The 24,010-nt window shown below is 38.8% G+C and overlaps 1 protein-coding gene and 1 pseudogene across 1 annotated transcript in view; one reads left to right on the top strand and one right to left on the bottom strand.

The window, feature by feature from the left end:
* Positions 1–24,010, bottom strand: part of METTL24 (methyltransferase like 24) — a 106,938-nt gene that overhangs the window by 31,246 nt on the left and 51,682 nt on the right. Inside the window, exon 4 of the mRNA XM_060115333.1 lies at positions 22,535–22,763. Coding sequence (XP_059971316.1) covers positions 22,535–22,763 — 229 coding nt within the window. The remainder of the gene's footprint in view (positions 1–22,534; positions 22,764–24,010) is intronic.
* LOC132500392 (small ribosomal subunit protein eS8-like) lies at positions 1,001–16,943 on the top strand (annotated as a pseudogene).

Below are 24,010 nucleotides of genomic sequence, written 5' to 3'. Positions count from 1 at the left end.
ACCCACCGAACACTTACAGAGTCCCCACTATCAACTAGGCATCAGGAATACAAAAATAAATGGCATATTAGATTGGATTTCTCTGTTAAACACTCCCCATAGCACATCGCACTTCTCTGTGGCACTCATTACAGATTCACATTTCTGCCTTTTTAGAAATGTGTTAAATCTTAAGACACTTGTTTGTAGAAATGTAAAGTGGTGCAGCCACTATGAAAAACTGTATGGCAGTTTCTCAAAAAAATTAAAATAGAATTACCATAGGATCCACCAATTCCATTTCTGGGTATATATGCAAAAGAACTAGAGGCAGGGTTTTGAAAGATATTTGCACACCCTTTGTGAGCATTACTCGCAAGAGGCAAGAGGTGGAAGCAACCCAACTGTCCACTGACAGATAAATGGATAAACAAAATTGTGGTATATACGTACATGGGAATATTATTCAGCTTTCAAAAGAAAGGACATCCTGTCACATGCTACAACATGGATGAACCTTGAGGACATTATGCTAAGTGAAATAAGTCACAAAAAGACAAATAGTGTATGATTCTATTTATATGAGGCACCTAGCATAGTCAAATTCATTGAAACAGAAAGTAGAATGGTGGCTGCCAAGGGCTGGGGGAAGAGGGGAATTGGTGTTTAATGAGTACAGAGTTTCAGTTTTGCAGGATGAAAATGTTCTAGAGACTCCCAACAACGTGAACATACATAGCATTACTGAACCACACTTAAAAATAGTTAAGATAGTAAATTTTCTGTTATGTGTATTTTACCACAATTAAAAAATTTTTCAATTAAAAAGAGACTTGTTTGCCCCTACATCTTTATTATTTAAGCACAGGTCCTTGCATATAGAAGATGCTTAATAAATATTTATTAGATGGATAGATGGATGGAGGGATGGATAAATGGAAGGATGGACTGGACAGATGGGAATGTGAACAGAAATGTAACATATAAACCAATAATTACTATACCATGTGAACACTGAGAAATGGGCCCTGTGAATGTGAAGAAGTGGAGAGTTCTTGTTACGGTTGGTTTGACATAATATCTTTCATACAGAATTACTTTGTTTTACCAACCAACACTACAAAAACGTTTTTTATATAGATTCAGTTCTATCTGGTTGAATAATTCCTATTTTTTCTCTTATTTCTCTTCACTACAGTATAATCTGTCCTCTGACCTACATGACATTAAAACAGAAAAAATCCATTTTCTGTCACCTTTGCTTTTTCCAGCACCTCTCTTAATCCGAAAGGGCAATGTGAAATAAAGCTTACACTCAACACTGCAGAAGACGAAAGCGAGTGATAAGTTGCTTGCCCATAGGTTATTAATCAGCTGTCCTCCAGGGCGTAGTGTTATGAAGCTGTGTCGTGTAATAAACAGCAGGCGAAAAGAATAATCTCCACTTTCTGACTCTGAAGTGCAGGCATGTGCTATAAAACTAAATTGACATCTGTTAGCAGGCTTGTCACATGAACGGTTTTTTCCCGCAGAATCTGGAATAAATTAGATCTTAAAACTTGGAACAGAGAGGCTGCTTTACATAATTCCTTCTAATGGTGTGCTGTGAACCCATCGCACTGATTTTAAAGAGAAGTTCTTATGAGAAATGTTTCATTATCATTTTAATTGCAAAACTGTTGAATGCCACTCCATGCTAGGAAATTTGTGTTTTTTAAAAGGTCCTTATATTTTTAACTAAAATGTGGCAAATGACATCTTCCTTTTCTAATATTTTCATGGCTGAAAAATAAATCAGGTTTTACCTCCAAGTGAAACTGCGACCACCTTCCTCCATGCACTTGGAGCCTGCTCTGTGGGCGGTTTATTATGCTTGGGCACCCCAGAGGCTGGCATGGCTGAGCTCCCGAGGCAGAAACAGCCGGCCTAGGCGTGACCTCACAGATTTGTTCAGGAATCTCTCCCTCAGAGGATTCGCTAATATGATAGCAAGTTCTTGGGGCTCTTAATGTCAAAAGGCATTAAGCGTTTTTTAACACACATAAAGGAACTTGCAGAGCTGCCTGACCCAGTGAATCTGAGCTGTGTAGCACTGAACATAGCGTCCCTCTATCGGCCCACCGTCTCCTTTAGGAAAGAAAGTCACAAAAAAAGGAAACCTTTAGAGGCACCTGGAGCTTAGAGCCCCCCTCTGCTCCCTCAGGATTCACTTGGCTCTCATTCCCCAAAGTTTGTCAAAAAGGAAGATTCTCAGACACATATACCCAGCCCTGGTACACAGCGACGAAGAAAAACAAATGTCAGCTTCCTGGAGCCTAATTTCCTCCATTTGTGAAATCTTCCTCTTTGGTAATAAGACTGGACCCCCTTGAAAATCTCAAAGGAGTGAGAGTCAGTCACAGTACTCTATAAAATAAAGTTCCAATTCTGGTTCCATGAATACTCTTCACTGATCACTGTCACCAACATGAGTTTATTTGCCTGTACAACCTTCTCAAATGGCAGGGATCCATATCGCTCACCTTTTAGTAGGGAACACTGAGGCACAGAGGACACAGAGACTTGGTGAGGAGCCAGGGAGTGAGGCTGCAGAAGCTGACAGCCAGGCTTGGGATTCCATTCCTGTTTAAAGGGCCTTATGCACAGCAGGGGATGAGGGATTTGCAAACGGAAGGCTGAGCCACTGAAGTCCTCTCTACACAGGGAGGCTCCTCAAAGGGTGATGTTCATATCACCAGGGGCAGAGTGGGGTGGGGTTGGTTAAACATGCAGGTTCCTGAGCTCCATGCCAGACTAGTTAAATCAGAATCTCTGAGGTTGGTCCTGGGCTTGACATTTGAATCAATCTCCCTAGAAGACTGGATGCTTTGACGGTGGCCTGTTGCTGTTGTTTTTGGTTTGTTTTCTGGTGTTCTGAATTCTAACACTGAAATCCGAGAAGCCCTTGGTTGTACAGGTGGGGGCTGGTCTCTGGATTCCAGAGCACTGTTCACACACAACCTTTCCCGTCATGGCTTTTGGCCATGGAAAACCAAGGGGAAGACACATCTAAGGAAACAAAAACTGTAGCTCAATGCAGAGGCACTGAACGGTTTGAAAATTATTAAGAAGAGCCAAGACTTTTTGTTTCACAGCAAATCTCACCATTACTGATGAGTGAATAGGGTAAAAAAAAAGCCAAAACTCATTTCCTAAATATTGAGTGCACAAGTGCTTGACTCATGTTCTCAAGATGGCTTGTCCTTAGGGTCCACTGCAGATTGATGGAGACAGAAAGATGTCTCTGCATTTCAAATAGCAATTCAGTACCATGAATGACTCATGACTCTTAAATTGCCACGGGCTTATTTCACAGAAACACAGCACCATCATGATTAAGTAGCAATTCTGCGAGATGAAGTTGCCTTCAAATACACAGAAAGATACATACCTCTCTTTGAAAAAGGAATATAAACAAGTCTAAATAGAAGATTCCACTGGGCCCTAAAAGAATCACCTGGATTTCTACCTTTATCACAGCATATCTTGTTTCCATGCAGTTTTCTACCCAAATGTTCTTCTGAAATATCAGTGACTAAGGTCTCTGGATGCTCATGCTGCTGCTGATTAATTCCACGGTAGGTTGTAGGAAAAGGTGAAGTATTCAAACTTTGCACGTTTTATTTAGAAAGGTACCAGGGACAAAGTCAGGTGGATAAGCATATATCTCCTGAGCTCCTCATTGGGTAGTCAGGATGTGACTCCATACAATAAAGAGTCTCTGGTCTTGAGGCACACACAGTTTAGTTGGAAGTACACATCTGAAAAGCAGAGGTCCAGCTACAGGGTAAAGCCATTAGTCATCCAGGACTCAGGCATGTCTGGGCCTTGCACTGGTGTGGCAGATGACCAGGAGACATTTTTATAAAGGAATTTTCCTCCTGAGAAAAAAAATGTCCCAGAAAAACAGCAAGTCTAGTAAACAAAGCTGGTGCAACAGGCTGGCACATGAATAGAAAAATGACCTGAAGCACAGCCCAGCATCTGTGCCTCACTCCACTTTTGGTAAGGACTCAGGCTAGAGGCGGAGGACATCAGGAGAACACAAAGTGGCCCAGTGCTGGGCCTCTGGGGTGACACCACTTAAGTTCAGGTCCCAGCACTGACAATTACTATTAATATCCTCTGCTCCTATGCTTCTCAGACTGTGGTACACACCTTGCTAGTCATTGTATGGTCCCCAACCAGCAGCATCAGCATTGCCTGGGAGCTTGCTAGAAATGCAGAGTCTCGGGCCCCACGCTGAACCTCCTAAATCAACATCTACATTTTCATTAGATTCCCCAGGTGGTTCACATACACAGCAAATATGAGAAATATTGGTATAGAATATGATTTAGGGCAAGATAAATAAGGATTTCAAAAATTTTCACGTAAGGTATTTTTTTTTTTTTTTTTTTTTTTGCGGTATGTGGGCGTCTCACTGTTGTGGCATCTCCTGTTGCGGAGCACAGGCTCCGGACGCGCAGGCTCAATGGCCATGGCTCACGGGTCCAGCCGCTCTGCGGCATGTGGGATCTTCCCGGACCGGGGCACGAACCCGTGTCCCCTGCATCGGCAGGCAGACTCTCAACCACTGCGCCACCAGGGAAGTCCCTTTTAAAGAACCTTTATTCTTTTTTTTTTTTTTTTTGCAGTACGTGGGCCTCTCACTGCTGTGGCCTCTCCTGTTGCGGAGCACAGGCTCCAGATGTGCAGGCCCAGCGGCCATGGCTCATGGGCCCAGCCGCTCTGCGGCATGTGGGATCTTCCCGGACCGGGGCACGAACCCGTGTCCCCTGCATCGGCAGGCAGACTCTCAACCACTGCGCCACCAGGGGAGCCCTCACGTAAGGTATTTTTAATGTATATTGGAAAACAGCCAGGACAGGTGACTCATGAGTCCATGGATATTATTTCTGCAAATAATTCTAAGGAAGAAAGGTGAATCAATTTAAAGAAAAGTATGAAGGCAAGATGCACATCCTCCCCGTGTTACCAAACACAAAGTTGAAAAAGAGAATGATGAGGGAGGGGACGAAAAGATCAAAGCGGGGCTCAAAAACAAGATGGACATCTCCATGGACCAGAACATAGAGCAGTGAGCAAGACTGAAGCCAGGGCATGCTGGGTTCCTGACATAAAGCAGGTATAGCAGTGGTCCTGGGGGTGCATCTCCTGCAGAGAACAGGAACTAAAAGTGCTCTCATGAGAGAGCAGCTGAGCCACATTCATTGATTAACACCAAGGTCTGGAATGGAGTACCCTGGATCCAGAAAGGAGCTCAAAATAAACGGCTGACAACCACTGATGGGGCTATGGCTTAAAAACAGTCATTGGCCTGGGGAGGTGAGAGAAGAGAGACTCACCCCTGCAGATAGCAAATAAGCCAGACCCCAGATGGTTCAGTAACTGAATATTCCCAGTATCACTGGAAGAAGCAGGAGTCCCCAAATGCTTACATAAGACCGGGCCTGAAGGCTATTATAAAATCACTAGACAGAGAAGGGTGGAACCAAAAAGGAAAGAAAAAAGCAAAACCAAACCAAAAACCTTCCACTGAAAATGAACTAACAAATGAAACTCGAAAATACACACAGAAATCAAATGATGAGAAACAGCCAACCAAAGCCAATAACTGGAACATTACTTCATTCCAAGATTAAATTAATTTTGTTGAACAGTCTGACAAAAGTTTAAAACAAGTGTGTTTAGGGCACTCAGAGAAATCAGTAAGAATAATATTTACTTTCACAAAGATGGAAGTAGTGGTAATACATTTTGAAATAAAAACATGCAGAACTAAAAAAGAATGGACGGACAGGCAAAACACCAATTAAAAATCTCAGAAGTGAAAAATACAATAATTGTAATTCTTAAAAATATCAACAAAGGGTATGAACTCTAGACTGGATATAGTTAAAAAGAAAATTAAAGAATTGGAAGCCAGCATGGAAGAATTCACCCAAAAGTAGGCCAGTGACTGAGATTTTAAAATATGAAAAAGCAGCTGAGAGACAAGGAGGAACCTCTCAAGACTGAGAGGTTCCAAAAGACATCTAAAGGGAACACCAGAAGTAGAGAATAAAGGAAATTGGAGGAGAAGCATTGAAAATATTTTAATTTTTCAAATATTCACAAGGTGTAAAATTAAAAGATATAGAAAGTAGAGTCCCTTCCTCATCCGTTCAGTTCTTCTCCCTGGAGTCAACTAGTATCACCAGTTTCTTGTATGTATTTTCAGAGAGATCCTATATGTATAAAAACAAGTATATGAATGACAAAAATCTACATACATTCTTCTGTAATTTGTCTTTATTGAGATATAATTTATATACAACAAAATTCATATATTTTAAGTATACAGGTTGATGACTTTTGACATACGTATACACCCATGTAACCACCAACACCCCAGAACATTCCCTTGTGACCGTTTTAGTAAATCTCCTCCATTCCACCACCACATGCTTCAGGCAACCACTGGTCTGATTTCAATCACTATAGGATAGTTTTTCTTCTTCACTAAAGAGAATCATACAATATGTAATCTTTTGTGTCTGACTTCCCTCATTCAATATGAAGTCTGTGAGATTTGTTCATGTTGATGTATCACTATACTTGCTCCTTTTTACCGCTGAGTGCTATTCCATCATAGATGGATGGAATGGTATATGGTATATTGAAACCATAACTTCCTTAACCATTCACCTGTTGATGGACAATGGGGTTGTTTCCAGTTGGGGTGACAATGAATAAAGCTGTTATGAACATTCAAGTACAAGTCTTTGTGTGGACATATGTTTTCAACATTCTTGGGTAAATACCTAGGAGTGGGTTTGCAGGGTCAATTGGTAAATGTAAGAACGTAGTAAGAAATTGCCAAACTCGTTTCCAAAGAAGTTGCCTTCCCACCAGAAATGTTTGACGGTTCCAGTTACTTCACATCCTTATCATCACTTAGTATCATCAATCTTTGTAATTTTAGCCATCTTGGTGTTTGTAAAGTGGTACTGCATTGTGGCCTTAATTTTCATTTCCCTATTGATTAACAAAATTGAGTATCTTTTCTTTCATGTGTGCTTTGCCATCTGTAATATCTTCTTTGGTGAAATGTTTGTTCAAATCTTTTGCCTATTTTTTAGTTGAGTTTTTTTGTCTCATTTTTGGTTGTACAGCTCTTTATTCTGAATACAAGTCAAATAATTTGCTTAAACACTTCCACAATGGTAAACATGTAGATTATTTCCTATCCTTTGCTATTACAAACAATGAGGCAAAAAATAATAATAATAACCTTGTTCATATATCAGTTCACATATATGGGAGTATGATTATACAGCTAATTCATAGAAGTAGAATTGATGGATCAAAAGGTATTTGCATCTGCAATGTAACAGATATTGCCAAACGGCCTGGCATAAAGACTGTACCAATTTATGTTCATGCCACTCTTTATCTTTGATAATCTGATTCCTGAGAATATTGTATCTAAGGGTAGTTTCATTTCCATTTCTCATACTATGAGCAAGTTTAAATACTTTTTCATGAGCCATTTGTATTTCCTTTTATGTGAACTACTTTTTCAGTCTTTATCAAATTTTCTATTAAGTTGCTAATCTTTTCCTTATTGATTTGTTAAAGCTCTTACATACCAGTGAAATTAGCTCTCTGCTTATGAAATGAGTTGTAAATACTTTTTTTTTTTTTTTTTTTTTTTTCCTTTTTTTTTGCGGTATGCGGGCCTCTCACTGTTGTGGCCTCTCCCGTTGCGGAGCACAGGCTCCGGACGCGCAGGCCCAGCGGCCACGGCTCACGGGCCCAGCCGCTCCGCGGCATATGGGATCCTCCCAGATCGGGGCACGAACCCGTATCCCCTGCACCGGCAGGCGGACCCTCAACCACTGCGCCACCAGGGAGGCCCAAATGAGTTGTAAATACTTTTCAGTTTGTTATTTGCCTTTTAATTTTGCTTTTGGTATTTTTACCGTGCAGAAATTTTATATTTATATGTGATCAAATTAATCATTCCTTCTTTTATGACATCCTTACTTCAGGATTTTTTACATAATTTTAAAAATTTTTATTTATTTTTTATACAGCAAGTTCTTATTAGTTATCTATTTTATACATATTAGTGTATATATGTAAATCCCAATCCCCCAATTCATCCCACCACCACCACCATTCCCCCCTTGGTGTCCATACATTTGTTCTCTACATCTGTGTCTCTATTTCTGCCTTGCAAACTGGTTCATCTGTACCATTTTTCTAGATTCCACATATATGTGTTAATATACGATATTTGTTTTTCTGTTTCTGACTTACTTAATTCTGTATGACAGTCTCTAGGTCCATCCACATCTCTACAAATGATCCAATTTCATTCCTTTTTATGGCTGAGTAATATTCCATTGTATATATGCACCACATCTTCTTTATCCATTCATCTGTTGATGGGCATTTAGGTTGCTTCCATGACCTGGCTATTGTAAACAGTGCTGCGATGAACATTGGGGTACCTGTGTCTTTTGGAATTATGGTTTTCTCTGGGTATATGCCCAGGAGTGGGATTGCTGGGTCATATGGTAATTTTATTTTTAATTTTTTAGGGAACCTCCATACTGTTCTTCATAGTGGCTGTATCAATTTACATTCCCACCAATAGTACAAGTGGATTCCCTTTTCTCCACACCCTCTCCAGCATTTGCTGTTCATAGATTTTCTGATGATGCCCATTCTAACAGGTGTGAGGTGATACCTCATTGCAGTTTTGATTTGCATTTCTCTAATAATTAGTGATGTTGAGCAGTTTTTCATGTGCTTCTTGGCCATCTGTATGTCTTCTTTGGAGAAATGTCTATTTAGGTCTTCTGCCCATTGTTTGATTGGGTTGTTTGTTTTCTTAACATTGGGCTGCATGAGCTGTTTATATATTTTGTAGATTAATCCTTTGTCCGTTGATTTGTTTGCAAATATTTTCTCCCATTCTGGGGGTTCTCTTTTCATCTTGTTTATAGTTTCCTTTGCTGTGCAAAAGGTTTTACGTATCATTAGGTCCCATTTGTTTATTTTTGTTTTTATTTCCATTACTCTAGGAGGTGGGTCAAAAAAGATCTTGCTGTGATTTATGTCAAAGAGTGTTCTTCCTATGTTTCCCTCTAAGAGTTATATAGTGTCCAGTCTTACATTTAGGTCTTAAATCCATTTTGAGTTTATTTTTGTGTATGGTGTTAGGAAGTGTTCTAATTTCATTCTTTTACATGTAGCTGTCCAGTTTTCCCAGCACCACTTATTGAAGAGGCTGTCTTTTCTCCATTGTATATCCTTGCCTCCTTTGTCACAGACTAGTTGACCATAGGTGCATGGGTTTATCTCTGGGCTTTCTATCCTGTTCCATTGATCTATATTTCTATTTTTGTGTCAGTAATATATTGTCTTGATTACTGGAGTTTTCAGTATAATCTGAAGTCAGGGAGTCTGATTCCTCCAGCTTCATTTTTTTCCATCAAGATTGCTTTGGCTATTCAGGGTCATTTGTGTCTCCATACAAATTTTAAGATTTTTTGTTCTAGTTCTATAAAAAAAAAAGCCATTGGTAATTTGATAGGGATTGCATTGAATCTGTAGATTGCTTTGGGCAGTATAGTCATTTTCACAATATTGATTCTTCTAATCCAAGAACATGGTATATCTCTCCATCTGTTTGTGTCATCTTTGATTTCTTTCATTAGTGTCTTAGTTTTCTGAGCACAGGTCTTTTACCTCCTTAGGTAGGTTTATTCCCAGGTATTTTATTCTTTTTGTTGCAATGGTGAATGGGATTGTTTCCTTAATTTCTCTTTTTGATATTTTGTTGTTAGTGTATAGGAATGCAAGAGATTTCTGTGCATTAATTTTGTATCCTGCAACATTACCAAATTCATTGATTAGCTCTAATAGTTTTCTGGTAGCATCTTGAGGATTATCTATGTATAGTATCATGTCATCTGCAAACAGTGACAGTTTTACTTCTTCTTTTCCAATTTGTGTTCCTTTTATTACTTTTTCTTCTCTGATTGCCATGGCTAGGACTTCCAAAACTATGTTGAATAATAGTGACGAGATTGGACATCCTTGTCTTGCTCCTGATCTTAGAGGAAATGATTTCAGGTTTTCACCAATGAGAATGATGTTTGCTGTGGGTTTGTCATATATAGCCTTTATTATGTTGAGGTAGGTTCTCTCTATGCCTACTTTCTGGAGAGTTTTTATCATAAATCAGTGTTGAATTTTGTCAAAAGCTTTTTCTGGGGCCTCCCTGGTGGCGCAAGTGGTTGAGAGTCCGCCTGCCGATGCAGGGGATACGGGTTCGTGCCCTGGTCTGGGAGGATCCCATATGCCGCGGAGCGGCTGGGCCCGTGGGCCATGGCCGCTGAGCCTGCGCGTCCGGAGCCTACGCGTCCGGAGCCTGTGCTCCGCAGCGGGGGAGGCCACAGCAGTGAGAGGCCCGCATACCGCAAAAAAAAAAAAAAAAAAAAAAAAAGCTTTTTCTGCATCTACTGAGATGATCATATGGTTGTTATTCTTTAATTTGTTAATATGGTGTATCATATTGATTGATTTGCATATACTGAAGAATCCTTGCATCCCTGGGATAAATCCCACTTGATCATGGTGTAAGATCCTTTTAATGTGTTGTGGGATTCTGTTTGCTAGTATTCTGTTGAGGATTTTAGCATCTATATTCATCAGTGATGTTGGTCTGTAATTTTCTTTATTTGTAGTATCTTTGTCTGGTTTTGGTATCAAGTTGATGGTGGCCTTGTAGAATGAGTTTGGGAGTGTTCCTTCCTCTGCAATTTTCTGGAAGAGTTTGAGAAGGATAGGTGTTAGAGATTTCTGTGCATTAATTTTGTATCCTGCAACATTACTAAATTCTTTGATTAGCTCTAATAGTTTTCTGGTAGCATCTTTAGGATTATCTATGTATAGTATCATGCCATCTGCAAACAGTGACAGTTTTACTTCTTCTCTAAATGTTTGATTGAATTCATGTGTGAAGCCATCTGGTCCTGGACTTTTGTTTGTTGGAAGATTTTTAATCACAGTTTCAATTTCATTACTTGTGATTGCTCTATTCATATTTTCTATTTCTTCCTGGTTCAGTCTCGGAAGCTTGCGTTTTTCTAAGGATTTGTCCATTTTTTCCAGGTTGTCCATTTTATTGGCATAGAGTTGCTTATAGTAGTCTCTAAGGATGCTTTGTATTTCTGCGGTGTCCATTGTAACTTCTCCTTTTTCATTTCTAACTTTATTGATTTGAGTTCTCTCCCTCTTTTTCTTGATGAGTCTGGCTAAAGGTTTATCAATTTTGTTTATCTTCTCAAAGAACCAGCTTTTAGTTTTATTGATCTTTACTATTGTTTTCTGTTTCTTTTTCATTTATTTATGTTCTGATCTTGTTTTTTAATTTATTTATTTATTTTTGGCTGCATTGAGTCTTTGTTGCTGCGTGCGAGCTTTCTCTAGTTGTGGTGAGTGGGGGTTACTCTTCGTTGCAGTGCGCAGGCTTCCCATTGCAGTGGCTTCTCTTGTTGCAGAGCACAGGCTCTAGGCATGCGGGCTTCAGTAGTTGTAGCACACGGGCTCAGTAGTTGTGGCTCACGGGCTCTAGGGCGCAGGCTCAGTAGTTGTGGCACACATGCTTAGTTGCTCTGCATCACGTGGGATCTTCCCAGACCAAGGCTTGAACCTGTGTCCCCTGCATTGGCAGGTGGATTCTTAACCACTGTACCACCAGGGAAGACCCTCTGCTCTATCTTTATGATTTCTCTCCTTCTACTAACTTTGGGCTTTGTTTGTTCTTCTTTCTCTAGTTCCTTTGGGTGTAAGGTTAGATTGTTTATTTGAGATTTTTCTTGTTTCTTGAAGTAGGATTGTATTGCTATAAACGTCCCTCTTAGAACTGCTTTTGCTGCATCCCATGGGTTTTGGATTGTCATGCTTTTGTTGTCATTTGTCTCTAGGTATTTTTTGATTTCCTCTATGATTTCTTCAACGATCTCCTGGTTATTTACTAACGTATTGTTTAGCCTGCATGTGTTTGTGTTTTTTATGTTTTTTTCCCTATAATTTATTTTTAATCTCATAGTGTTGTGGTCAGAAAAGATGCTTCATATGATTTCAATTTTCTTAAATGTACCAAGTCTTGATCTGTGACCCAAGATGTGATCTATCCTGGAGAATGTTCCGTGCGCACTTGAGAAGAAAGTGTAATCTGCTGTTTTTGGAAGGAATGTCCTATAAATATCAATTAAATTTATCTGGTCTATTGTGTCATTTAAAGCTGTGTTTCCTTATTAATTTTCTGTTTGGATGATCTGTCCATTGGTGTAAGTGAGGTGTTAAAGTCCCCCACTATTATTGTGTTACGGTTGATTTCCTCTTTTATAGCTGTTAGCATTTGCCTTACATACTGAGGTGCTCCTATGTTGGGTGCATATATATTTATAATTGTTATATCTTCTTCTTGGGTTGATCCCGTGATCATTATGTAGTGTTGTTCCTTGTCTCTTGTAACATTCTTTATTTTAAAGTCTATTTTATCTGATATGAGTATTGCCACTCCAGCTTTCTTTTGATCTCCATTTGCATGGAATATCTTTTTCCATCCCCTCACTTTCAGTCTGCATGTGTCCCTAGGTCTGAAGTGGGTCTCTTGTAGACAGCATATATATGGATCTTGTTTTTGTATCCATTCAGCGAGACTGTGTCTTCTGGTTGGAGCATTTAATCCATTCACATTTAAGGCAATTATCGATATGTATGTTCCTATTACCATTTACTTAATCATTTTGAGTTTGTTTTTGTAGGTCCTTTTCTTCTCTTGTGTTTCCTCCCACTTAGAGAAGTTCCTTTAGCATTTGTTGTAGAGATGTTTTTGCGGTGCTGAATTCTCTTAGCTTTTGCTTGTCTCTAAAGCTTTTGATTTCTCTGTCGAATCTGAATGAGGTCCTTGCCTGGTAGCGTAATCTTGCTTGTAGGTTCTTCCCTTTCATCACTTTAAATATATCATGCCACTCCCTTCTGACTTGCAGAGTTTCTGCTGAGAAATCAGCTGTTAACCTTATGGGAGTTCCCTGGTATGTTATTTGTCATTATTCCCTTGTTGCTTTTAATAATTTTTCTTTGTCTTTGATTTTTTCCATTTGATTACTATGTGTCTCGGCATGTTTCTCTTTGGGTTTATCCTGCCTTGGACTCTGTGCTTCCTGGACTTGGGTGGCTATTTCCTTTCCCATGTTAGGGAAGTTTTCGACTATAATCTCTTCAAATATTTTCTCGGATCCTTTTTCTCTCTCTTCTCCTTCTGGGACCCCTATAATGAGAATGTTGGTGCATTTAATGTTGTCCCAGAGGTCTCTTAGGCTGTCTTCATTTCTTTTCATTCCTTTTTCTTTATTCTGTTCTGCTGCAGTGAATTCCACCATTCTGTCTTCCAGGTCACTTATCTGTTCTTCTGCCTCAGTTATTCTGCTATTGATTCCTTCTATTTTTCATTTCAGTTATTGTATTGTTCAGCTCTGTTTGTTTGTTCTTTAATTCTTCTAGGTATTTGTTAAACATTTCCTGCATCTGCTCGATCTTTGACTCCATTCTTTTTCCGAGGTCCTGGATCACCTTTACTATCATTATTCTGAATTGTTTTTCTGGAAGGTTGCCTATCTCCACTTCATTTAGTTGTTTTTCTGGGGTTTTATCTTGTTCCTCCCTCTGGTACATAGTCCTCTGCCTTTACATTTTGTCTGTCTTTCTGTGAATGTGATTTTTGCTCCACAGGCTGCAGGATTGTAGTTTTTCTTGCTTCTGCTGTCTGCCCTCTGGTGAACGAGGCTATCAAAAAGGCTTGTGCAAGCTTCCTGATGGGAGGGGCTGGTGGTGGGTAGAGCTGGGTGTTGCTCTGGTGGGCAGAGCTCAGAAAAACTTTAATCCGCTTGTCTGCTGATGGGTGGGGCTGGGTTCCCTCCCTGTTGGTTGTTTGGCCTGAGGCAAACCAGCAATGGAGCCTACAGGCCCTTTGGTGGGGCTAATGGTGGACTCTGGGAGGGCTCACACCAAGGAGTACTTCCCAGAACGTCTGCTGCCAGTGTCCTTGTCCCCGCAGTGAGCCACAGCCACCACCCACCTCTGCAGGAGACCCTCCAACACTTGCAGGTAGGTCTGGTACAGTCTTCTATGGGGTCACTGCTCCTTCCCCCTGGGTCCTGATGCGCACACTACTTTGTATGTGCCCTCCAAGAGTGGAGTCTCTGTTTCCCCCAGACCTGTCAAGGTCCTGCAATCAATTCCGGTAGCCTTCAAAGTCTGATTCTCTGGAAATTCCTCCTCCCGTTGCCAGACCCCCAGGTTGGGAAGCCTGACGTGGGGCTCAGAACCTTCACTCCAGTGGGTGGACTTCTGTGGTATAATTGTTCTCCAGTTTGTGAGTCACCCACCCAGAAGTTATGGGATTTGATTTTATTGTGATTGCACCCCTCCTACCATCTCATTGAGGCTTCTCCTTTGCCTTTGGATGTGGGGTATCTTTTTTGGTGAGTTCCAGTGTTTTCCTGTCAATGATTGTTCAGCAGTTAGTTGTGATTCCAGTGCTCTCGCAAGAGGGAGTAAGTGCACATCCTTCTACTCTGCCATCTTGAACTAGTCTCCCCTTACACAATTTTTAAAGTTACTTTCCATTTACAATTATTACAAAATATTTGTTATATTCCCCATGTTGTACAATACATCCTTGAGCCTATCTTACACCCACTAGTTGTACCTCCTACTCCCCTACCCTTATATCACCCCTCCCACCCACTGGTAATCACTAGTTTGTTCTCTGTATCTATGAGTCTGTTTCATTTTTGCTATATTCTAGTTTGTTGTATTTTTTATTTTCCACGTATAAGTGATATCATACAGTATTTGTCTTTCTCTGTCTGATTTATTTCACTTAGCATAATGCCCTCCAAGGTCAGCCATGTTGCTGCAAATGGCAAAATTTCATTCGTTTTTATGGCTAAGTAGTATTCCAGTGTGTGTGTGTGTGTGTGTGTGTGTGTGTGTGTGTGTGTGTGTGTGTGTGTGTGTGTATAAATATATATAACATATCTTCTTTATCCATTCATCTGTTGATGAACACTTAGACTGCTTTCTCGTCTTGGCAATTGTAAATAATGCTGCTATGAACATTGGGGTACATGTATCTTTTTGAATTAGTGGGGGTTTTTTTCAATATAACCAGGAGTGGAATTCCTTCCAAATTGGAAAGGAAGAAGTAAAACTATCACTGTTTGCAGGTTACATGATACTATATGTAAAAAATCCTAAAGATACCACCAGAAAACTATTACAGTTCATCAGTGAATTCAGTAAAGCTGCAGGACATAAAATTAATATACAAAAATCAGTTGCATTTCTATACACTAACAATGAAGTATCAGAAAGAGAAATTAAGGAAACAATACCACTGTAGTAAAAAGAATAAAATAGCTAAGAATAAACCTACCTAAAGAGGCAAAAGACCTGTACTCCAAAAACTATAAGACACAAACAGATGGAAAAATATGCTGTGTTCTTGGATTGGAAGAATCAATATTGTTAAAATGGCCATACTACCCAAGGCAATCTACAGATTCTATGCAATTCCTATCAAAATACCAATGGCATTTTTCACAGAAATAAAACATAAAATTTTTAAATTTATATGGAGACACAAAAGACCCCAAATAGCCAAAACAATCTTGAGAAAGAACAGAGCTGGAAGAATCACACTCCCCGACTTCAGACTATACTACAAAGTTACCATAATCAAAACAGTATGATAGGGCTTCCCTGGTGGCGCAGTGGTTGAGAGTCTGCCTGGCAATGCAGGTGACACAGGTTCGAGCCCTGGTCTGGGAGGATCCCACATGCTGTGGAGCAGCTGGGTCCGTGAGCCACAACTGCTGAGCCTGCACGTCTGGAGCCTGTGCTCCGCAACAAGAGAGGCCGTGATGGTGAGAGGCCCACGCACCGTGATGAAGAGTGGCCTCTGCTTGCCGCAGCTGGAGAAAGCCCTCACACAGAAACGAAGACCCAACACAGCCAAAAATAAATAAATAAATAAATAAATATTTAAACAAACAAAAAACAGTATGATACTGGCACAAAAACAGACATGTAGATCAACAGAACAAGATAGAGAGTCCAGAAATAAAGCTGAACACTCATGGTCAATTAATCTGTGACAAGAGGCACAGAATATACAGAGTAAAGACAGCTCTTTCTAGTCAGCACCGAGTGATTGGCATCTCTCGCGACAACTGGCACAAGCGCCGCAAGACTGGGGGCAAGAGAAAGCCCTACCACAAGAAGCAGAAGTATGAGCTGGGACACCCCACTGACACCAAGGTTGACCCCCGCTGCATACACACAGTCCGTGGGTGGGGATGCAACAGGAAGTACCAGGCCTTGAGGCTGGATGTGGGGAACTTCTTCTGGGGCTCGGAGTGTTGTACGTGCAAGACAAGGATAACTGATGTTGTCTACAATGCATCCAACCACAGACTGTTCTGTACCAAGACCCTGGTGAAGAACTGCATCATGCTCATTGACAGCACACCATACCGACAATGGCACAAGTCCCACTATGCACTTCCCCTGGGCCGCAAGAAGGGGGCCAAGATGACTCCTGAGGAGGAAGAGATATTAAACAAAAAACAATCAAAAAAATTCAGAAGAAATGTGATGAAAGGAAAAAGAATGCCAAAATCAACAGTCTTCTAGAGGAGCAGTTCCAGCAGGGCAAGCTTCTTACATGCATCGCTTCAAGACCAGACCAGTGTGGCCGAGTAGACGGCTATGTGCTAGAGGGAAAGGAGCTGGAGTTCTATCTGAGGAAAATCAAGGCCTGGAAAGTCAAATAAATCCTCTTCCCTCCTATCTTAGCTTGTGTAATAAAGGTGTTTATTGTTCTGAAAAAAAAAAACTTCTACCGGCAATTTTACTGGGATCATGTTAAATGAATAGATTAACATAAGAAAGATTAAATCATTATGATGAGTCCTTCTACCCAAGAACATGCTATGCTTTTGAATTTGTACAAGTGTTATTTTAAATTCTTAAATAAAGTTTCCTTCTTATAGATCTTGCACATGTCTTCAGTTTATTTTTATCTTTTTTTTGTTGCTTTTGTAAATGGGGTCTTCTCTGCCTTTATATATTCTGGTTATTCATGAAAGTGTATGTTTTTAATTTTTGTACACTGCACTCAAACAGTTCATTAAATTCTCTTATTGTTTGATAGTTTTTCATTAGATTCTCTTGAGTTTTCCAGTATGCAATCATATTATCTACCAATAATGAGTGCTCCAATAATAATAATAATACATATGCATATAATAATAACAATTTTTAGCTCCTTCTTCCTAAATTTTACCCCTAAGATTCTTTCTCTTTTCTAATTGTGTTAACTATTATCTTAGGAACTGTGTTAAATAACCGTGATTATACACTGTACGATTTTGTTTACATAACATTCTTGAAATGACAAAATTATAGAAATGGAAAACAGATAAGTGGTTATCAGGGGCTAGGGAAAGAGGTGGGGAAAAGGAAGGTAGGTGTGGCTATAAAAAGGTAACATGATCCTGACGGTACTAGAAATGGCCTGTATCTGAACTGTATCACTGTCAATATACTGGCTGTGATATCATACTATAGGTTTGCCGTTGGGAAAAGGTACATGGAATCTCTGTATGATTTCTTACAACTGCATGCAAATCTATAATTATCTCAAAATAAGATTTTTTTTTAAAGAGCTCTAATCCAGTTTTTTTTAATGATAATGACAGGTATCCTTATTTTCCCCTGACTTTAATAAGGATATTTTCATTGTTTCAACATTAATCGTGATGCCAACTGATATATCAAAGATGCAATTAATCCAAATATATCAGCAATCACGATAAATACAAATGGATTAAATTAACAAACATAGATAGATGTATTATAGAAGTATCCATCCATTCCTTTCCATTGAGTTTTTTAAAAATCCGCAGAGACAATAGTCAAATGCAAATATAATATTTGTACAAATGAGAGAGGGCAAGTGTGGCAAAATATTAACAACTGATGAATCTCAGTGATGAATATATGAGAGTTCATTGTATTATTCTTACTCCCATAACTTCCAACTTTTATGTTTACATCTTTTCAAAAGAAAATATAAAAATGTTAAAGAGGTAAACTAAAACTCCAGATAACAGCAATGTGGGGCTCATATTCAATGAGTAGTTAAGTTGCTAGGATCCTTGTTGTGTTTAGGAGGAATATAGAAATACTGAATAATTTGATACGTTGTTTTAAAATTTTATAGTTAATTATATACATTTAAAATTTAAGGGTAACCAAGACGAATTTTAAAAAAAAGTCCAATTTAAAAGAATTGAAATTTGTCCAATATGCCAGTAATCACAATAAAGGTAAGTGAATTAAACACACCTGTTTAAAGACAGACTCTCAGATTGGATTTAAAAATACAATCCAGGCCTATACTTAATATGTCACTCTTACAGGCTACACATAAACTGAAACGATATCCAAAAAATATAAAAATAAAGGACTCTAGAATATCATTTAATATAAAACATATTCCCCCCTCTCCAAAAAAAAAAAAAAAAGCTGGTACGGCAGAGCTAACAGCAGACAAAACAGAATTTAAGGCAAAGAAGATTTCCTGAAAGAAAAAGTGTCATAACTTATACACATGGTCTGATGTTCTTCCTGAAAGAATCTATCATTTTCCATTTCCAACAGCAAAGTGTGAACAGTATTCCCAACAAGGATTTCAACGTAGGGCAGTATCAATATATTGTTTATATTTGCAAACTCGATAAGCAAGAAGAAAAAGGAATCTTTTTGTAGTTTAATTTCAAAGCTCATATTCTCTTAAACACAGCACCAAGTATACAACAGATGTTTTGCAATTAATAGCGGGCTGGCTGCCCAGAAAAGCAGAAACTGGCATTTCTTTCAAGAGTCCAAGCAGGCACTCAGCCTCGGGGGCAACGTCCTGGGCGAGGGAGGACCTGCGCCCCAATGGCTGAACAAGCAAGAAGTCAGCTGCACCTGCATCACCTAACCAGCAGCCCCAACCCCATGGTCTACATCTGCTCTGAATTAATTCTCAGCAGCTTATTTCACTTCTATACAGCACAGGATTTACTTTCTATACAATCACCAGCAAAGCTGTTCAGTGTCCTGAGGCAGCAAACAAGAACAGTTCTTCTATGACCAAGTCTGAAGGACCAATTCCCTTCAATTTCACACAAAACTTTCATTAAAAACTCTTGACTAGAATTAGGTGCAGTTAGCAATTTCCAAAGAAATTGCCGATATATTTTCCCTGGAAACAAAGAGAAAAAATAAAACATTTCTATAAAATTTAGTAAAAACTTACTGAAATTGTTAATAAAAATTCTTTGAATTTACAATCAAATGACAAACGGACGCCAGGCACTCTGCTGAAGGCTTTCACACTGTGTTCTCTGACTCAGTTCTCAGAAACAATCCATTTAGGTGGTATCATTATCCCCATTTTACTGACAGTCAAACTGAGCGCCAGAAAGGTTAAATGACTTGCCCAATGCCAAAAACCAACAAGAGCACCCATGCCTCAAACCTAGAGAAATGAGCTTACAGAGGTAAGCTCTAATGCAGCCCTATTATTCATATTATCTTCAGCATGGTTATGACTGAAAATAATAATTCTCATTAACCAGCCTGGATCATTTAGGATACTCTGTGTAATAAAGTCTTCAGAAGAAAGCACCCATTATGATTAATATGAGCAGAAATCTCAGATTCGATATTTCTAGTCATGTTCCGGAAAAATTCTTATGCATAGTTACAGCAACAAGCACTTCAGCCAAGAGAAGACAGTTAATCATTCCAAATAATGCTGGATCCAGGTGATATTATTCCCTGACAGACTGGGCTTCTCGTGCACACACTTTTGCTGATACAGCTGCTCTCACTTGATGCTTTAGAAAGGTTTTCTGATTTACGGTTTGAAGTTGAAATTACCCAAGAGTTTTAAAAGCAGTATGAAAGCCACATGCATTTTACTGTCACCATCTCAAAATTCTGCCTTTCATTTTTGCCTACACCTTTGCCTGAGTTGCTGGAATGTACATATGGCTAAAGGGAAGAAGAAAAATAACTCCTTAAAATGGAAAACATCGCAAAACTATATGTGATATTTTAAAGTCATGAAGTGAAAACAAAACAACAAAACCCCTTTGGTCTCTATGGTCACTTGCAGGAAGAATAAGCGAAGGAGGCAAGGCAAACACACTGACATTTTTTAGTGCGTTTTTTCCTATTTGTTTTCCCTGCCAGAGCTACATCGTATTTACCAGGGTCTGTACACATGCAGAGAAATGAAAACAGACCTTGCCTGCTGCAGGCCAGAAATGAGGTTTCCTTTTATCTGGCACCACGTAGCTTCTAGCTAGAAGCATGTTCCTAATGGAAGCAATCACTCACCAATGGCTTTAGGTTTTGTTGTTTTTGTTTTAAAGCATTCACGCAAAAAATCTCTATGAAAGAATACCAGTATCTTTTCAATTTTCAGCAAGGGACTCTTTTTTAAGCGACAAATACATACCTGGCAATTCTGAGCCAGATCACTTTCATTATTTATGGGGTTTTTTCCTCCATTTTTTTTATTATGGTAAAAAACACATAACATAAAATTACCATCTTAATCATTTTAAGTGTCATTATTAGTGTTTTCAATAAAATAATAGCCCTAAGAATATAAAAAATCCTTTAAAACATTGATCCTTTTTAAGTATCACTGTAAATATTTCTGCTGTCTCAGGAGCAGTGCTGTAAAAGGCATCATGCTTCAGCTACAGCATAAAGGTTTGCCCACTGCAGCTCCCATGGAGTTAATTAAACAAGCACAATTCAGGTGCCTACCTGGTTATCCAAAAACACGTTTTTCATATGAAATGTGGCACAGGTAAATTATATCCACAGATCATTTTTCGAAGTCAATTTTATCCTCACATTTTCCAAACCTTTGGCTAAAATATTATCCAAAGAAAGCAAAATGGCTTTGTGTTTCACCTCTTTTCTCTACTCAGTCTTTTCTTTGAAGAATGGGGGTGGAGGGCCAGGATGTAAAGAGCATTAAGGGGGAGCAGCAAGACTCCTAAATGAACACAAAGAATCAGTAGTTAGCTCTTTGAATAACCTAGAGTTGACATGCTAAAAGGGTCAAGCCTGTAATTTTCGGCTGCAAAAAACATGTCTATGAAGGTAACATGCAGCAAAAACAAAATAATATTCTGAAAAATGCTCTCACTTCTTTGGGTTCTGTTCAAAGATTTTACGCAAAAACCCCTATACGTGTTTCATTAAGGCTCCTAACTATTAAATGCTAGTTACTCTCAATGGCAAATCAAAATACAAATACAAATCAAAACACAAATACAAAACTCAAAACACATGTTATAAGAACACCAAATTCTTTGAAGTTGTTCTCGAAGAAGTTCCTGTTGTCCAATTAAAGGAAGTTTTTGTTTTCTGTTTTTGGATTTTTTTTTTTAAGAGGAAGAAGAAGAGGAGGAGGAAGGGGAGGAGGGGGAGGGGAGCAAAAAGAACAATGCAGAGGAAAAGTCTTTTTATTAAAGATCAAGCAGCCAACTCAGATTTAAAATTGAGTTCCATGTACACTGTATCTCAGGAACACCCATTCTGGCATGTCCTAAATTACATGCCATCTCTGGCTGGGAATAATAGGCCAAGATAGGCCAAGCCCAAGAAGAGCTGGTAATCAAAGGCAAGACAAGTACACTCAGGAGAATTTCTCTAGTATCTACCTACAGAATGCAATTAGTCACATCTAAAAACTGCTTTCAAAAAATGCAGTTCAAAGATTGAGTTTCCTTTTGCTATCCATTCACAATAAAATATTTGTAGAGATTTGACGTCTTTTGACATAATTATATCAGTTGCAATACATATAATGTCCATTCAATTTTACAAAGTACATTTTAATCAAAGCTACATGTATTTTCTGACCTTTAAGAGGCTGGAGACTCAAAATCATTGTTACAACAGTGAGAAACATGATACACGAGCGATCTCTTATCAAACACAAACCTGGTTCTGATTACTTTTTGTATTTGAAGCTGACATAAGTAGTTTGCTCTGTCTGGAAATTTAAAATCAATTCCCAAATGGAAATGGTACTCTTGAGCCCACACCAGAGTAAGTTTCTTATTCTCCTTGCCCAGTCTTGGTCAAAACCTTAGCACTACTCAGCAACTAAAATCTTGAAATCAATTTAAAATCTCTATCCTTGCCAAAACGTTATATCTACAGAGCTGACTCTATAAATAATGATAAGTAATCAGTAAGGTTAAAACTGGACCTTCAACTATCCAATCCTTGGTTTGCATTAAAAAAAAAAAAGCTTATGACTTTGTTCACTTTAACTATGAAATCAAATGAGAAATCTGACCTTGTGATGCCCAAATTCATTCAAAATGGTTCTCAGTTTTCTGGTCTTGCTATATGGTTTTCGGGCAGCAACAGCTGGATGGGAGTCCCGCCAGTCGATGGACAAGCGGTGATACCAAAAACGCTCACTCTCCAGAACATGAGCTGATTTAACAGTAGGATCAAAACGATGCACTTCACATCCATCATTGGCCATGCCGACCTCAAAATGGGTATCATCACTTCCCAGCCTGTAAAGAAAGAGGATGAAAATCAACAACAAAAAAATATATGGAGCAAAAGTGTTGTATTGACAAAAATGACAGTACCAAGGTCAATTTTCTTAGTCATATCAAGCCTTCTCCTCTTTTAACACATGGCTGGTTGTACACATTCCATAAACTTTCCTTCACAAAAAGCATTAAAGCTAAAAGCTTCTGGATAAAAGAAAGGAGAGAAATGATGTGCTAAATGCAGACCAGAGAATCACATGTTCAAACATGTAGAAGCATATCAAATTGATTTTTTTTAAAAAGATATAAACTATAGTAGCAATGAAACAAAGAAGACTACCTAGTCATCTTAAGAGATTTTCTCAGAATATGTCAAAAATATAAGTCTGAGCATCAGTTCCCTTAGGGAGAGGTGCATGGCCACGGTGCTGTGCATGCAGTTTGACTTAAAGACAACAGCTGTTTTCTTAAGAACGGAGTGCATTTTAAATAGTACAGTTAAAGAAAAAAGGCAGACGTATGTGGTTCTACTGGATCTAGTACTCAAGAAGCAAGAGGTATATCACCTAAATTCACATCAGCAGGGGGTAGAAATCATGAATTAATTGTACTTAAGTACCCAGTTAGGTAACACATATTGTGGAATATTCATATAGTTACAAATTTTTAATTTACTCATAAATATTCCTTACTTGGTGATGTAAGGTTCATAACTTTGATTAGAGCATCATTTTGAATGAAAAAACATGAAATTACCAAGAAATGATTTTTTTTTAATGGTGATTATGACTTTTCTGCCCCCAATACTATAATTAGATGTGCTTAAAGATACCAAAATCCCAGAGTATCTTCAATGCATTGGCCAAACCTGAACCCAGGGCAGAAATGCTTCATCCTCTTAGACTCTACTATTACAGACCATTTTATAATTTGGAAATATACAAGCTTATTGGGTAACAATTTAGTTAACTAAAGTAAGTCTTCAGTACAGAGATCTTCCACCTAAACATTCTTAATATTCTGTTTGCCTTGTTCTCTCCCTTCACTCCCACTACATTCTTTTAATCTCACTGGACCCATGTCATGTTAGCCCTTTGCTATTCTTCAGCTATAATTCTCTTGACGCTTTTGGCTAGAAAAAGATTCAGCACTCTTCTCACAAACATTCCCATTCCTTCTACCCAAGAGATCCTGTTTCCTATTTTCTACCTCCTATTGAACCCACACAGCTCAGACCATTGTAATCTCTATCCAAATTTTCCCCC

This window comes from Mesoplodon densirostris, chromosome 12, assembly GCF_025265405.1.
Source record: "Mesoplodon densirostris isolate mMesDen1 chromosome 12, mMesDen1 primary haplotype, whole genome shotgun sequence".
NCBI lineage: Eukaryota > Metazoa > Chordata > Mammalia > Artiodactyla > Ziphiidae > Mesoplodon > Mesoplodon densirostris.
The sequence above is the reverse complement of the archived record's forward strand: the minus strand, read 5'-3'. Positions and strand labels throughout refer to the sequence as shown.